This window comes from Lepisma saccharinum, chromosome 8 (genome assembly GCF_977018435.1).
Source record: "Lepisma saccharinum chromosome 8, izLepSacc3.1, whole genome shotgun sequence".
NCBI lineage: Eukaryota > Metazoa > Arthropoda > Insecta > Zygentoma > Lepismatidae > Lepisma > Lepisma saccharinum.
In genome coordinates, this window is record NC_139236.1 from 79,325,626 (window position 1) to 79,340,177 (window position 14,552).

Sequence of the window (14,552 nt, forward strand, 5' to 3'; positions counted from 1 at the left end):
TCTGAAGGGCAGTTAAACAAACATCAGTTTTCAACCTTCTTTTACCCTCCAATTGTGTCAATTACAAGTTTTATGTCATCCGAACAATAAAGTATTTTTTTTCTTTTTTTCAATCTTACACCTCCCAACTGTTTGCTTTTGCTATTGTAAAACACGGTAATAGTTGCAATACTGGGGCTGTATTTTATGTAGCTGGTGTAGTGCCTCATAATATTAAAAAGGTAAATTTTTACAATTTTAAGTCCATATTTAACTCCATATTTTGGTGAAAATAACTAAACATGTATTTACATATTTAGCACATTTTTACTACATATAAATCCATTCCTTGGTAATAACGTATGTGAACAGAGGGAACTTGATTTGGTATTTGAAGTCCACTTTATGCACAGTAAGGCTAATCGAGACTGGACCTACAGTTTAAAGTGGGATCCAAACCACTATGTGCCTCCACCGGGTATCGAACCCGGGACCCCTTGATCAGTAGGTGACGACACTATTAGTGCGCCATCTTGAAGGCCCCAAAAGAGATAACTATACGATACTTCATAAAGAGGTAAATCCACAAGTTGAGTAATAAAATGTTAAGACATTAAGCTCTGATTTCTTAAAATTGGAATTATGAAAATTCCTAAGAGAGCTGCATCTATGATCATGAACATTTTACTGAGAGTACGTATGCGAATGTGGGCACAACTTACCACTGTCACCCATCCGAGTCCCATCATGCATTCACTAATTGCACTTATGTGGTTGAAGTATTCTGATCCTCTATTGTTCTCTCTGAAAGATACGATTGCTTCCAGCGTTTGTGATACTGGCTTAAGTAACTTCGCTTGTTCTGGCTGGCTTGGAGCTTTTATTTTGGTTGCAATTATAAGATAATCCTTCTGAGCTCTGAAAGATAAAAAGGCATAAAATAGCATTAAAGATTGCTTCTTGAGTATACAATATGCTGACCAGATTTTTCAGAAGAAAGAAAGGTAAAAAAGAACACTAAAATTTATACTTTGTTTCAGCAATTGAAATTCAGTGTGGTAGCTGCAACACCACAGCTTTTAGAATATTCACTTCAGATCCTAGTTAATGGCAAGAAGGGAGACCAAATAGAAATTGATTGCTTGATAGAGACAATTAGGAATGAGCTTTTACTTATTACTTGCCACATTTTGACTAATAATAAACAAATAGTTCTTCTTTATAAAAAATCATAAATATTATGCCATAAATAATATATAATTATAGTAAAATTTCGTGGCAGATGTATTGATACTAATATAAAAAAATGCAACCCAAAAATTGCCATACTAAAGTGATAAATGTCAATAGCCACATACTGTAGTATATTTCTACATGAAAATAGTGCAAAACATGACTCCCTTTTCTGGAGTACATCATATGCAATTTCTACTATAACTAACTGTAATACTAAGTATACCAAAATGAAGTATGGTTTGCCTGCAAAAAACCTTAAAATTTCTTGCTTCTGCTTGTTATTTTTCTTTGTTCATAAACATACTGCAAAAATTTTGATTTTTCCAGAAACTCAGTAAATTTCTATGATTTTCCAGAACAAAATATTTTACCGACTTTTCCAGGATTTCCAGACTGGTAGACACCCTTGATTGTTAAAAACCAGAACAATTGAGCATCCCAATGTTATCTCTTGGGACATTGCAAGCTCTAGGTGAAAACTAGGACTGTCTCGGAAAAACTGGCACATCTGTTCACCTTAATTGTAAAGTACTTGAAAGCCTTCAGTGGCATCTTATGCACATATAATTCACAGAAGGGCACAAATATTTGCAATTATTATTATTACTTTCTCTTTTTCAAAAGGAATGATCAAGATCTGTTGCTTTCCACACACGTGAAACAACAGAAGTGACTATGTCAATGTGCTTATCATGCATCATCCAATGAAAAAATAATTATTTCTATCTGTCAATACTTACTGAAAGGCTGCATCCACCATCTTTGAATGTGTGGCTACATCTCCGCCAATTTGCCTGGAGTACTGCAAGTAATCCTGCAGAGGTCCTTGGATTATATCGTTATATACTTCTAATGAAGCAGCCATCTTGTCACCTGTAAGTTAAAAGTTAATTTAAAGTCATTCAAACGTTTCTAAAACATAGAAATTCATAATCTACACTTATATCTAAAGCCAATTTTACAGATAGAGAAAATGTCATTTGATATTTCCACAGGTAACACTCCTAATTTTGAAATGAGCAGTATTTGGCAAGTGATGTTCACATAATGTACACATACATTGACTTAAAGTGAACATAGACAATGTAAACTAGCAAACTAACTAACTTTAAAAAAAATGCACAATGCTGTTTTGAGGGAAATTGGTCTCTTATCAAACTGAAAGTAATTTCATTTTCAACACAAAATTCTCACGTTACATTTCAAGTATCAACTGCTGGCAAAAGGCAAAATGTAGACAAAGCAGCATATTTTTTTCATAAACCAAAGAATATTTCATGTACCATGTTTGATACGTAGCTGAAAATTGTAATTGTAAAGGATAATGCAAGGTTATCACTCAACAACTGAAAACCAGGATAATCCTATTTCAATCCTACAACGGCATTTGTTAAGCTCACACTGGTTGCCAAGGTCCCCCTTGTGTATACATTACACTGTCTACGTTAAATGTCAAGGATTTTGGCACCAACTAGGCATAAAGTGGGCATTTACGTAAGGATTTGGATATGAAGTGACACATTCTGTTCTACAAAACTAAGAACAAGAATGAAACAATTCATCTGTACTCTTTAGATATAATGTAATAACGGCATATTGGTTTATCATACTAAACTTTCCAAGTTTTCTTAAATCCTGTTTTGGTATTTTTCTTTATTCTCATTAATTTTCTGCCCCTTTTGGATGTCTGTACTGAAATCAAAGTCCCTCATTTCTCGATTATCTTGCAACAACTTCAAATATTTATCTAAACAGAGGAAAAAAGTTATTTTTAATAAAAACAAATCACAAAAATAAACACTCTTGTGAAAAGGGGTTTATAAAGTGAGAAAAAAAAATGTAGCCACTGAAATTACAGTGTATTCATTAGTATTAATAGCTCAACTATGACTACAACTGCATGTATTGTATTTTAATAAGTGAAAAATAAGAACTGAAATATTAAGAATTAAGTTTCTTCCAAAGCAATCACGCTCTCAACCAGAGAGCTTCAATTGTCTTTAAACTAATTCAAATTCATTTTTGGATTGTAAACGTGAGTCTGTTTTTGAGCTTCGGTCAAAAACTACAGGGATTCTTTTATGGTCATGGCATATATAAATCTGATTTGAAACATATCATTTTGTTCCTCAGAAAAAGCCACCTAGTACTGATAGCGACATGTTCAGGTTCTGTTCCAGCTCTTGGAAGATCTGGTCGAGTAATGTCAGATTTATCAATTGCCGTTCATCTGCTTCTGGCAGCTGCATCTTCGGTACCTTCTCCATCTAGTAACGGGCTGTAAGTGGTGACCATTTCTAGAGATATCCAAATGCCAACCCCATTTCCACATACAACACCCTGGACTGCAGTTTGCAGACAAACGAGGCTCTGGCAAGAGGATCTGCAGCCGGGATAGTTCTCTGTGGTGCTTTTGTTGTGTCCACCCTGTATATTTGTGATTGTCCTTTAATCCATGTCGTCACCATTCATTCTCATCTTCATGATTAGCCAAAAATGGCAGAAAAGTGAAGTGAAGCAAAATCAAATCAATCAATCAATCATTTCAAGTAGTGAAACCATTCGGAAATCGTATGAAAAATACAGACCCTAAAATCCATAAGCTGGTAATCAGGGTGGCCACTCTAGGACCTTGATAAAATTCAAGAATAATTCCCGGTTTTCAAGGTAAACTTCCCAAAAGTTCAAGGGTACATGCAGATGTTCTCTCCATTTCAACCTTATGTATTACCACCTCTCACCCCGCAACACACAAATATATTAACAATATAAAGGGTCTGTGCAATTCCAGTTATCTAAAATTTTAATTGAATTAAACGGAATATTGCCATTTCACATACTCAAACTCGAATTACATCTATAAACACAATTCCAAAATGTTATGAAATACAGTAATCTACGAAAAAATTTAATTTTAAAAGAACTTCAAACTCAAATTTACCTAATCAACTTCAAGATATCTTATCTTGCAATAGTCAGATAGATAGTGCAAAGGAGACTAACAAAGTAAACGGATTGAGAGATTTCTGTTTTATTTTCCACGCCGCTATCTTTCGTTTTCCTTCCTCGATCAAAATAAAAGCTAAACCGGTAAAAACTTGCCTCAGGGCATTAATTAATATATATAAATTGAATGGGATTTGGATTAACGAAAGTTGCAATTTTTCACGTCTACGGAGAAAAATTCAAGTAGAATTCACGCATAATTGCTGGAGCCAAAAATTCACACGCATAATTCCCAGAATTCAAGGAATTCCCGGTGAGTAGCCACCCTGGTAATAGATGATTGCAGGTAGATCATTGCCACATCTCACGTAAGATTCAATCATGATAAGACATTTTTATCAACTGCTGTTTTCTAAAATGAACGAAAAATATGGAATGAACATTCTGAACTCCAGTTACTCTTGTTCATTAAGGTAAAAGTGTGGTTTGTTTTGCACATTTCCTTAATTTATATGATGTACACGAAGTACACTGTGCAAAACTTCTTGAAAGACCTGTAGTCATATATTCGTTCCTTTTATTTGTAGTAGGCTTTCTCCTGCCCTGACAATTTCACCGATTGCAACAGAAAAGACAAAATAATTTTACTGGCCAAGAGAAAAACTAACAGCAAGGTGGAAGAGGAGAGGAGGGGGGGGGGAGGGGGGGTCAGTAATGCCATGCAATATGAATCTGGTAGTCATAGTGTCAAGCAACACAAATCTTATATTTCCGCAACGTGAACAACGTTTATGAAGACAAAATCTATAACACCAAATAGTCATAAGAAATGAGCTAGTATACTCACAGTTAGTGCAGCGCAATGACATTATACTTGCAATGAACTCCAGACGATCAGTAACAACTTCCAAACGGCCCACTAATGTTGCTAACTCATATGACATCACAGGATCAGTGTCAACATCGCACCCTGCAACACATCACAGTGAAGCAATGGGTGAACATATCTAGCAACACATCCTTCGTCAAATAAAGAGAATGATCGAAAGTTGAGCGACAGGAAATTGAACACAATTGAACAAAGATCGAAACACAATTGAACAAAGATTGGAAGATCAGGAAAAAAAGATCGAACAATGCGACCAAGCAGATGCAACTCCTGCACGATAACAGCCAGCCCTCCAATCTATTTCTCATAGGAAACATGCAAAGCAAATGCCTAAACTGCCTCTCCAGCATATTTATTTAACAAATTAAAGAACGCAAACGATATGCGAATTCAAGGCTGAGCTAAAGCTTCCAGTCAGAAGAGCAAACGAATGCAGTTTGAACCTTAACAGGCTGAAAGACTTGCAGATGCAGTAAACAAATATGGAAACAAAATCATAAACAATGAGAAACACTGTCAAAATTAATAATCATTGAAACAAATAAGGTTTTAAAATGTAGAATATTTTTATAATAAGGAAAACAAGATCGAAAATGATTGACTATGATTAATGCATTTTCTTGAATAGCTGCTAACTCATGCTTTCAACACTCAAAATAGATAAAACAAAAGAGACTGATATCATGCCAAAAAAGCATATTGGAATATAATTCCTCTTACTGAGCTAAATAAAAATTTTAAGAATATATATATATATTTAAAAATATCCTATATTCTAACTCATATTATTTTCTGAAGTTTAATTGTATTTGTAAAGAAAATCTAATATATGTCCTTTGTACGCATTGTACTAGATATTAATGTAAATACACTGTTCAAAACAATTAGGGAAGCAATTGAGGAACAGTAACGATACTAGGAATTATATGTAATCCCCCTTTCTGGTATCAGATATAGTAGAAGACACTGCAGTATGAGTAGAAAAGGTGCCATAAACAATATCTACGCAAGGATCACAGGACATGATATATTAAAGGGCAATGTGCATACCAGAACAAAAACAAAACAGACACAATGATATTGGGAACTGACTTCTAGTACAGTGTATGGTCTTCCCAAACAGATAATATCACTGCACACCTGTGTTGCATGGTTTTCGTGAGGTAATTGATGAGGTCTTGGGGGATTCTCCACCACTCATTAATGAGGGAAATCTCCTAATCCAGACATATTCAATAGGATTTAGATCCGGCAAGCATGCGATCAATGCTCTCTTCCTGATGTAAGTTGTCCACAAACAAAGCTCTGCGAGAGAAGAATTATTGAAAGGCTTCCGGAAATCATCTGGCTGATTGCCCGAGAAAACCTCTTCAATATTCACTGCCAGGAAAGCTTCAAGAATTATTTCAGAAGAATTATTGTCCGTGAAGAGGAATGTCTCAGTAATGGCTGGAGCATACAGCATGACAAGGGGTCAGGGAATCTCGTCTCCATACTTCTGGTCTCTCAAAGTACTATTTCGGATGATATACAGATCTGTATGCCCAAAAAAACTGATTCCTGCCCACCCCATCAGTCCTCCTCCACCATAGTGGGATGGTTCTTGCACGAAAGCTGGGTTACATCAAGTTCCACCTTCCCTCCAAATTAAGACTCCCCTATTTTTGAACTGTAGACAGAACATCGGCTGATCAGAGAACAGAAGCAAACTCCACTCTGTGTGCTCCCAATTAAAATTTCCTCAGTACAGTGTCTATGGGACATATGGTGTGGTGAAGTTAAAGGAGCATACACCATTGGCTTGCATGCACAGAGACCATCTGCATGGATACCATTGCGGAGAGTTTGCATAGACACCCTGCATCTGGTTTGAGTACAAAGCGCATGTTGCAGTTCAGTTACATTTTCCCACCTGTTCCAATGAGTTGTTAACGCTATGTAACAGTCTTCCCTCGCTGTCATCTCTCATGGGCAGTCTAGCCTGGCATCCTCCAAACATTTCCTGTCATTTGAAGGACAGTCCACAATCGACCAATGACAATTCATGACACTACAAGGGCTAATGCTACAGTTTACTGCCTGACCTGCCTCCATCTTGTCTGTGGTTCTCCACACGAAAGATTCTGGTGAATCTAACTGTTGCAGAATTTTCTCAATTTGACACTTCACTCACTTGCTCTATCCATGGGCCACTGGAGCTCCCAGCATTCATGCATTCTGACATCACATATCTGTGATTCAGGTGTCTACGTGGCACTGAACTTGCCTTTCCTACTTCTCAGTTTGACTTCGGGCAGGTGTAGCTAGCTCAATGTCACTTAAAATATATTTTCCCAAAGGTTCCCTAATTGTTTTGAGCAGTGTAATTAATCTATTTGTTATCTCTCAGGTAAGATTTAATTTATCATACATGGACACACACTAGACACATATCTTACTGTGTGTGAGCATGCACGTTAACAGATTGGTTGTTTCTGGGAACTTTCCTATCCACAAAAGTCTCACTTATGTGGGAGCACAGAAAACTGTGCTATGCCACTGGTGGGAAGCACAGCTCATGAAACCCATAGATGGCCAGAAAAGTATGCAGACAGTAAAAAAGTCCCTGAACCCTGTCAGGTTCTCATACTTTAAAATCTTGCCAACTTTGGTGTGTGTGTATATGTTACTTATTTTAAATCACTTTCCTACTCTTAATCACAGCAAAAAGAAATTGGTCAAATAGATAAGTAAATAAGAAACAAATATGTAAATCAACAGCAGGCTTGTGAAAAATGCATGCATTGATTATGTAATAAAGATAATTATCTTTTTAGCACAATATTGAATTTTTATCTAGGAATTTTTCGATATTAATGTGTGCCCAGACAAATTTGGGAGAAAAGAGGTGAGAAAAGTGCTTTGTTTTATTTTTACTTCGCTTTTATGTCACTTTTGGCTAATCGCGAAGATGAGGATGAAGGATGATGTCATGAAATTGATGAAGGGAAGCACAAAGAACACCCATGCCCAGGCTAGGATATGAACCCAGTACCCCTGGTGTCTTAGTGCACTGTGTTAACCACTCCGCAACAGAGGCCGGCCAAGTGAGAAATGTGAGTGAAAGTATATATATATATATATATGTGTGTGTGTGAATGCACATTCACACTTGATAGTAACTTTGATATGCCTTTTAGTAACTTTACTATGAAAGCTTATTAAATGTATCATACCGGGATACAAATTTTAAAAATGGGTGGTTGCTTCTCATTCAGAATATTCAATGCAGTCAGAAGCAGCACTTAAAATATAAAACGTTAGCTTGAGGATGGGGCTTTTGGTCAAGACTTGAGGTTGGCTGGGTGATGCTCCTATGGTTTCACATAGTGACAATAAGACAGCTGGGAGACGCTTTGGGCTAGACTCTAGTTTACGTCCTTCTTGCCCGTTTACATCTTTCTTGCGCACTCCTTCTTGCCCGTTTACAAAACCGTGCTAGCAGACAGCCGGCGCTCCGGCATCCGTAGGGTAAGTAAGTTTTTCTTTTTACACTTTCTGTCACTAACCATTCACGGGAACGAGGTTAGGTTAGGCCTGTTAGGTTAGGTTCCATTAGCACTCATTTCACCCCAAAATATGTGCTTCATCATCGAAAAATGTCCTCAGTACGTTCAATCACGCATATCCGGACAACATCGGTTTTTCTCGATTTTCTCCTCCAGGAAATTGTTCTTCGCCTTGGGATTTACTTTGTTGAATTCCTTATAAAATAACCTCTCCAACGATATATGACACGTATTCCTTAGGAAAAGGACGTAAACTAGAGTCTTACCACGGTTTGCGTAAATTTTGCTAGCATGCGGGTTACCTATCCCCACACCCTCCCTCACTTTGATCACTGGTCAGCAAAAATTGCCACTGTTATCAAATCTTTAAAACTCACCCTCAAATTACTATAATTTGTATTTCTTTTGGCGCACGGGACAGATTGTGGTGAATATCAAGGAGGCAATGCACGATGCAAAGAAATTTTTTTTTGTTTTTTTTTTTCAATATAATAGTATGTAAGTTATAGAAATTTCAGCATTTTCCCAATAAATCTCTAACGGCACTTTCCTTGCTTTATAAGGACGATACTTACGAAAGTAAAAACACAACGAATTTCCCTTGTACTTTTGTTCGGGTAAACAGCAAAGGATTCCCGACAACTGCAAACACAAAAATCACTTTGCTTAGTTACCGCTGGGTGAGCACCGGGAAGATGACTCACGGTTGAGGTCACTAGGATTTATCCCACTTTCACGTTACGTCATCCGGCATGAAGACCTTTAAGCGAGCCTCTTGACCTATTACACTTCGTCGTGAGCTTTGCAACATTCGGTCGCCTATGTTAGCAGCAAATCTATTCTCCACAAGTCGTAGTGCAACTTGCAAGCGCACATGATTCGTCTGGCAAACACCCTGAAACGGTGGCGAACTTGGGCTTCCGTACATTGCCTTTTCAACAGGTTGCAGAAAACGCGTGCTCGGAATAATCATGTTTGCTTTCTCGAAACAGCAGTAGACGTGCTGAAAGGGGGCCACGCCCCTCCCAGAAAGTGGCTAACATCCCTGTGTCCTCAAGTTTTTAGAAAAAAAAAATGACAGTATATACAATGATGTATCATTGTTACTCTATGCAAAGACTGTATTCTGTAATAACTTTCGAACTTCTCATTTCTAAAACTTGCTGGCGTAGTTACTGCAAGGATGCGTGGCACTGGGTATATCAGAAAAGGTATTTTTCTAATGGGAACACATGATCAATCGTGGTGTTTGTAATTCAGTAGAGCGTGGATCAGAATGAACGTCAGTTCGAACACTTGTGATAACTTTTTCAAGAATACACATTTATCTTCTTTCATTTATATTACAACCCCCCCCCCCTTCACTGTCCTCTCATTAAAACGGGAACATCCGTCCATCTAGCACCAAGGCTTAAATAGCGACCATCCCCAATATGATTTGCACTTCGAGCACTGGGTAACCCTCGATATACCTACACACAGGGCCGGATTAAGGTGGGTCCTATCGATGCTGCAGCATTAGGCCCATTCCTGAAATAGGCCCAGATGAAAACAGACGAGAATTTTCCGAAAGCTGAACAGTTTTCTCTTGCTATATTAACCTGAAAATAAATCTTAGAATGAAATTCGAAGCCCCAATTTCGGACGCCTAGACACAGCGTTACTTATTATACAGTTACTATTATTCTTTGCGCTGTGACGTCATTGTGTTTATTGTTCACCGAAGATTTCAAGCATCAGGCCCAATTTCGTCTTATCCGGCCCTGCCTACATACAAAACCCAAAATGTGCATAACTGTTTTGGTTCCAGGAACCTATATCAATATATTGTATGGCTCATATTGTCTAGACGATATTACAATTCTTACAAGAATATCTTATGCAGAAGCACAATCGTCAGATCCACAGATGAGCCAAAAAATTGGGACAAATCTTGAAAACAAAGTCTTTCGGCAATATACTTGTCGGCAATGATCAATGTTGAACTGACAGCTATCCGATTCTGAAAATGTGTTCCTATGAACGTTTGATTATTAAGTAAGCGACCTACGGCTAAAAGAAGCCAGTGAGAAGTTTCTAAAAACAATGATAGCAACTGACATGACATCAGTATGGCAGAAAAACTTACCAGGTGACAACACGGCAGATTTATTGCACTAGTTGCACGACGGGTGGATCACAAACCGGGAGAAATCCAACACCGGGCAAGTGCTACAATCACTACACTACGAATGCAAGAAACGAACTCATCGCCCACAGCCCACACCGCACCACGTGTTTCAGGGATGCCCAATGCACGCTATGTGATTTTCAATTCAGCGTTGCCAGCTGTTGGATCGTTGAACTCATTAAACTACATTTGAAATTAAATTAAAATGTGCACATTAAAAAAAATATAAAAAAATTATGTAGTGATGCGAGTTCCCTCTAATATTTAAACAAGTCGTTACAACGATGTGGTTATCACAACATGCTACGGTAGGTGTTCAGGGTTCGAAACCCGAAATGGTGTTCTTTGTAAATGTCTCTTCACCAATATCATCATTCATCCTCATCGTCGCGGTTACTCAAAAGTGACAGAAAAGCGACACTAAATATATAAAAAAAATGAATTACGGTGTGAGTATAACTGCGTTTTTGTGCATACGTTTTCGAAATGTTTATCCTTAATATCGAATTTATACAACTTACGCGTAGTGAAATTCGACTTTCAAGTTTCAAAAATAAAAACATAACTAAAGGGATGGTGCATTTCTGGTTTCCTCAAAATTTATTATTTCGAATCCGCAAAAGTACACAACATGTCTACTAATATTAATGAATAAATTCTTTAGACGCATCTACTATGACTAAAATATACTCCGAGGCGCAATAACTCTTTGAGAGGCAAGGTTTGCCAAGCGGATTTTTTTGGAGGGGGAGTTACACGTGGTGAGATATGAGAGTCCCAACGCCGCTGTTTCCTGGCTTTCGATACCGGACTCCGCTACTCTTATTTTCAAGTGGCACCTCACCAGTCCTCACGTTGTTGGGTAAACAATGAAATTTGGGATCTCCCACCGGAGATCGAACCCGGGAACGCTAGCACCAAAAGAGAGAGCGCTAACCATTCCACTTCGCAAGTCAAGGCACATCTATCAGACAGTTACTTAAGTTCCTCTAGATTGTTCGCTATAGAACACCCAAATTACCAAAACTAACTGCTTGTCTATTTTCGTGAATTTCATTCGCCAATGTCCACTAACAAATCCATCAAATTTAGCAACTTCCTGACGAAGTTGGCAACCATAATTTTTCATGCCTTATGCTCTCTGCCATACCGTTACCGCCAAGGTTTATGATCCACAATTACTATCTTGCAATGACCGCGTGAATAATGAGACATGTCCATCCACCTTCTTCTTCTTCCTCCACTAAACGCATGAAAAGCTGTTTATGTTGTCTGATAACAACAAAATATGCACGCCTGGACGCACTCTAATTTGTGGCTTTTATGCATATAGTTAGTTAACACCAGTGCGCGAATTTAACTCTTTCCTTTTGGTAGAGGATGGAAATATGTTCTCTTTTTGAAGCGGATAAATGCACTAAATATCGCTATAATTTCACTATTCGAATTACATTAACCCTTTCCGGAAATCTAAGGGGGGCGTGGCCGGGCCCCTCCCTGCGGGTGCCCTTGATCGAAACCGAGACCTCTTGAATACACGACGACGAGTTGCCACTATTCCAGAAGAGACCTGACTGATGACTTCAAAGTACTCCAGTAGTCTCCTCGTCATACAAAAAAAGTAAGTTTTTTTATGAAAAATATTTAAATTTACTTGATATTTATTCGAAGCCTAGATATGAACTTTTAACAATTGAAACAATCAAATACCTACTCTTATGTAATCAGAAATAATCAGGTTTTGGCGCTAATGAAGATGCAGGTTATTGAAATACCTATGGCTCAGACCGTATTGTTTAAAAATAGAAACGAGAGAAACGTATATGAAATATAGAAACTGATACCCTCCCTTACAAATAAATTTCAGAGTAAAGTAAAGTAAAAAAAAGTTAAAGTGTTCCCCTGTGCATAGCACCACGCCATGAAGGCGTATAGGGGGTGTGGGGGTAACGCCCCACACTTTCTTGATCCGGTCGTGAGTGGGGGTGATGTGATCAGCATCACGCCCCTGACCGCCTTTACCCCCCAGGGTTTCCCCCAGGTACCCATGTTATTCAACGCTGGGTGGGCGCCGGGGCCGCTTCCACCGCTAGAAAAGTTCCCGGATTTGAACCGGCCGGGGATCGAACCCGGGACCTTTAGCATGGTAGTCAGACACGTTACCGACTGAGCCACCGCGGCCACCTCCTTTTTTATTTCAGAGTAAGCTCATTTATTCTAAATGGGCCCTACAATATTTCTCAAACGTTCTTCGCTTATGCTGGTCCTTGTAGAATGTTTGGCATCGCGCAAATGTGTAGATTTAATCACAATTCCTTTCTCTTGCCGACGTACAAAGGGCGGTTAGTGTAGAACTAGACAAAAGTCTTGGTTTCCAAACATCAAAGCTGAATGATTTTATGCTGTGGAATAAATGCCATCAGGCTCTCGCACGAGACTCCTCAGAATAGATATGACATCTTATTTTAAAATACGAGGACAAATCATGATTGATTATAAATTGGATTTCCCTATGTGTTCGTGTTTTAATGCTTACTGGCGTTAAAATTTATGTAACCTGCACATCAGCTTTGTATTGTTGGGTTGCATATTTTCAATGACGTATCGTGTTTTGCCCTCCCCCTGAAGACGGCGCCCTGGGCAGTCGCCCGGCCCTTAAGCCGCCCCTCCGTTTTAGCGCCAAAACTAAGGCACTGTCAGGATGGCTTATTATTATAAACTATAAGGATCCACTTCCATTTGTGAAGATAGCCACGTTTTTCTTAACCATGCTGCATATTAAAAAAAATCCATTAAGGCTTCTAGCTGGTTAGTTCGCCTATGGAATATATATCTTCGTGTATTCTAGCATTTTTGATTGATTGATTTGGTGATTTAACTCCACTTTATGCACAGTAAGGCTAATCGGGACTGGACCTACAGTTTAAAGTGGGGTTCGAACCACTATGTGCCTCCACCGTGTATCGAACCCGGGACCCCTTGACTACAAGGCAACGACTCTACCACTGCATCATCGGCGAAGCCAATTTTGATCAGTATTTCTGTAATTAATGTTGATCAGCAAGGTCACAGATGCACGCGGTGCACTCGTATAGTAACATGAGACAATTGGCACAAATCGATATTTATTCTGGCACGAAAGCAAGAATGCATTTTCGCTCGTTTGCTCAAGGGACATGTTAATACATCTCAGTCCTTCATATGTCCATGTTAACGTGTGCGCGCATGTAAACCCAGGCGCGTTCCAGCACATCAGGTTAAATAACCTGTTATGCCATATCATCTTTCCCACATCGTAATTTGGTATCGTTTGACTGTCGACAGATCAAAGCAGAGGTTTTCAAGATACCAATGTTTCTATATGGATATACATACGTATATAGGGCGCGTTTCGAAAGTCGCACATTTCCGTAAGTCCTCGCGTGAAGCTCCTCTACCGGCTTCCCGGGTGCTGAGTCAAATGAAAGCTGTTGCCGATGCACTCGCGTCGTAACATGCAGAGACCATTGACCCTTTCAACAGTGGTACGGCAAGCTTTGGCAAAGGCGGCGACGGGTTCGACGGCGTGGACGGGTTTCACGGACACAGTCCCGTCTGCTCTTTTGACAGTTACGTCTTTTGCCCTACAGTAGGGAAAATAGAATATAACTTGAATTTGATTCCATTTTATTTTAATTTTCATTTTCGAGTTTTAGCTTTAGTCCACATTTATGCACAGATAGGCTAATCGGAAATGGATCTAGTTTAAAGAGAGATCCGAACCAGTGCCTGCACCGGTTATGGA

At 38.7% G+C, this 14,552-nt stretch overlaps 1 protein-coding gene across 8 annotated transcripts in view; it reads right to left on the minus strand.

Annotated features, from left to right (window-relative positions):
- Positions 1–14,552, minus strand: part of capt (adenylyl cyclase-associated protein 1) — a 91,177-nt gene that overhangs the window by 19,316 nt on the left and 57,309 nt on the right. For 5 of the 8 annotated variants that reach the window (XM_083127051.1, XM_083127047.1, XM_083127046.1 and 2 more), the window contains exons 2-3: positions 1,956–2,088; positions 702–897 (exon numbers count right to left, since the gene is read on the minus strand). In XM_083127051.1, the coding sequence (XP_082983177.1) occupies positions 702–897; positions 1,956–2,080 (321 nt within the window). In that variant the 5' untranslated portion in view covers positions 2,081–2,088. Of the gene's footprint in view, positions 1–701; positions 898–1,955; positions 2,089–5,008; positions 5,111–9,173; positions 9,317–10,726; positions 10,855–14,552 lie in introns of those variants that run through there. The other 3 variants (XM_083127052.1, XM_083127053.1, XM_083127048.1) reach the window with 3 other exon arrangements.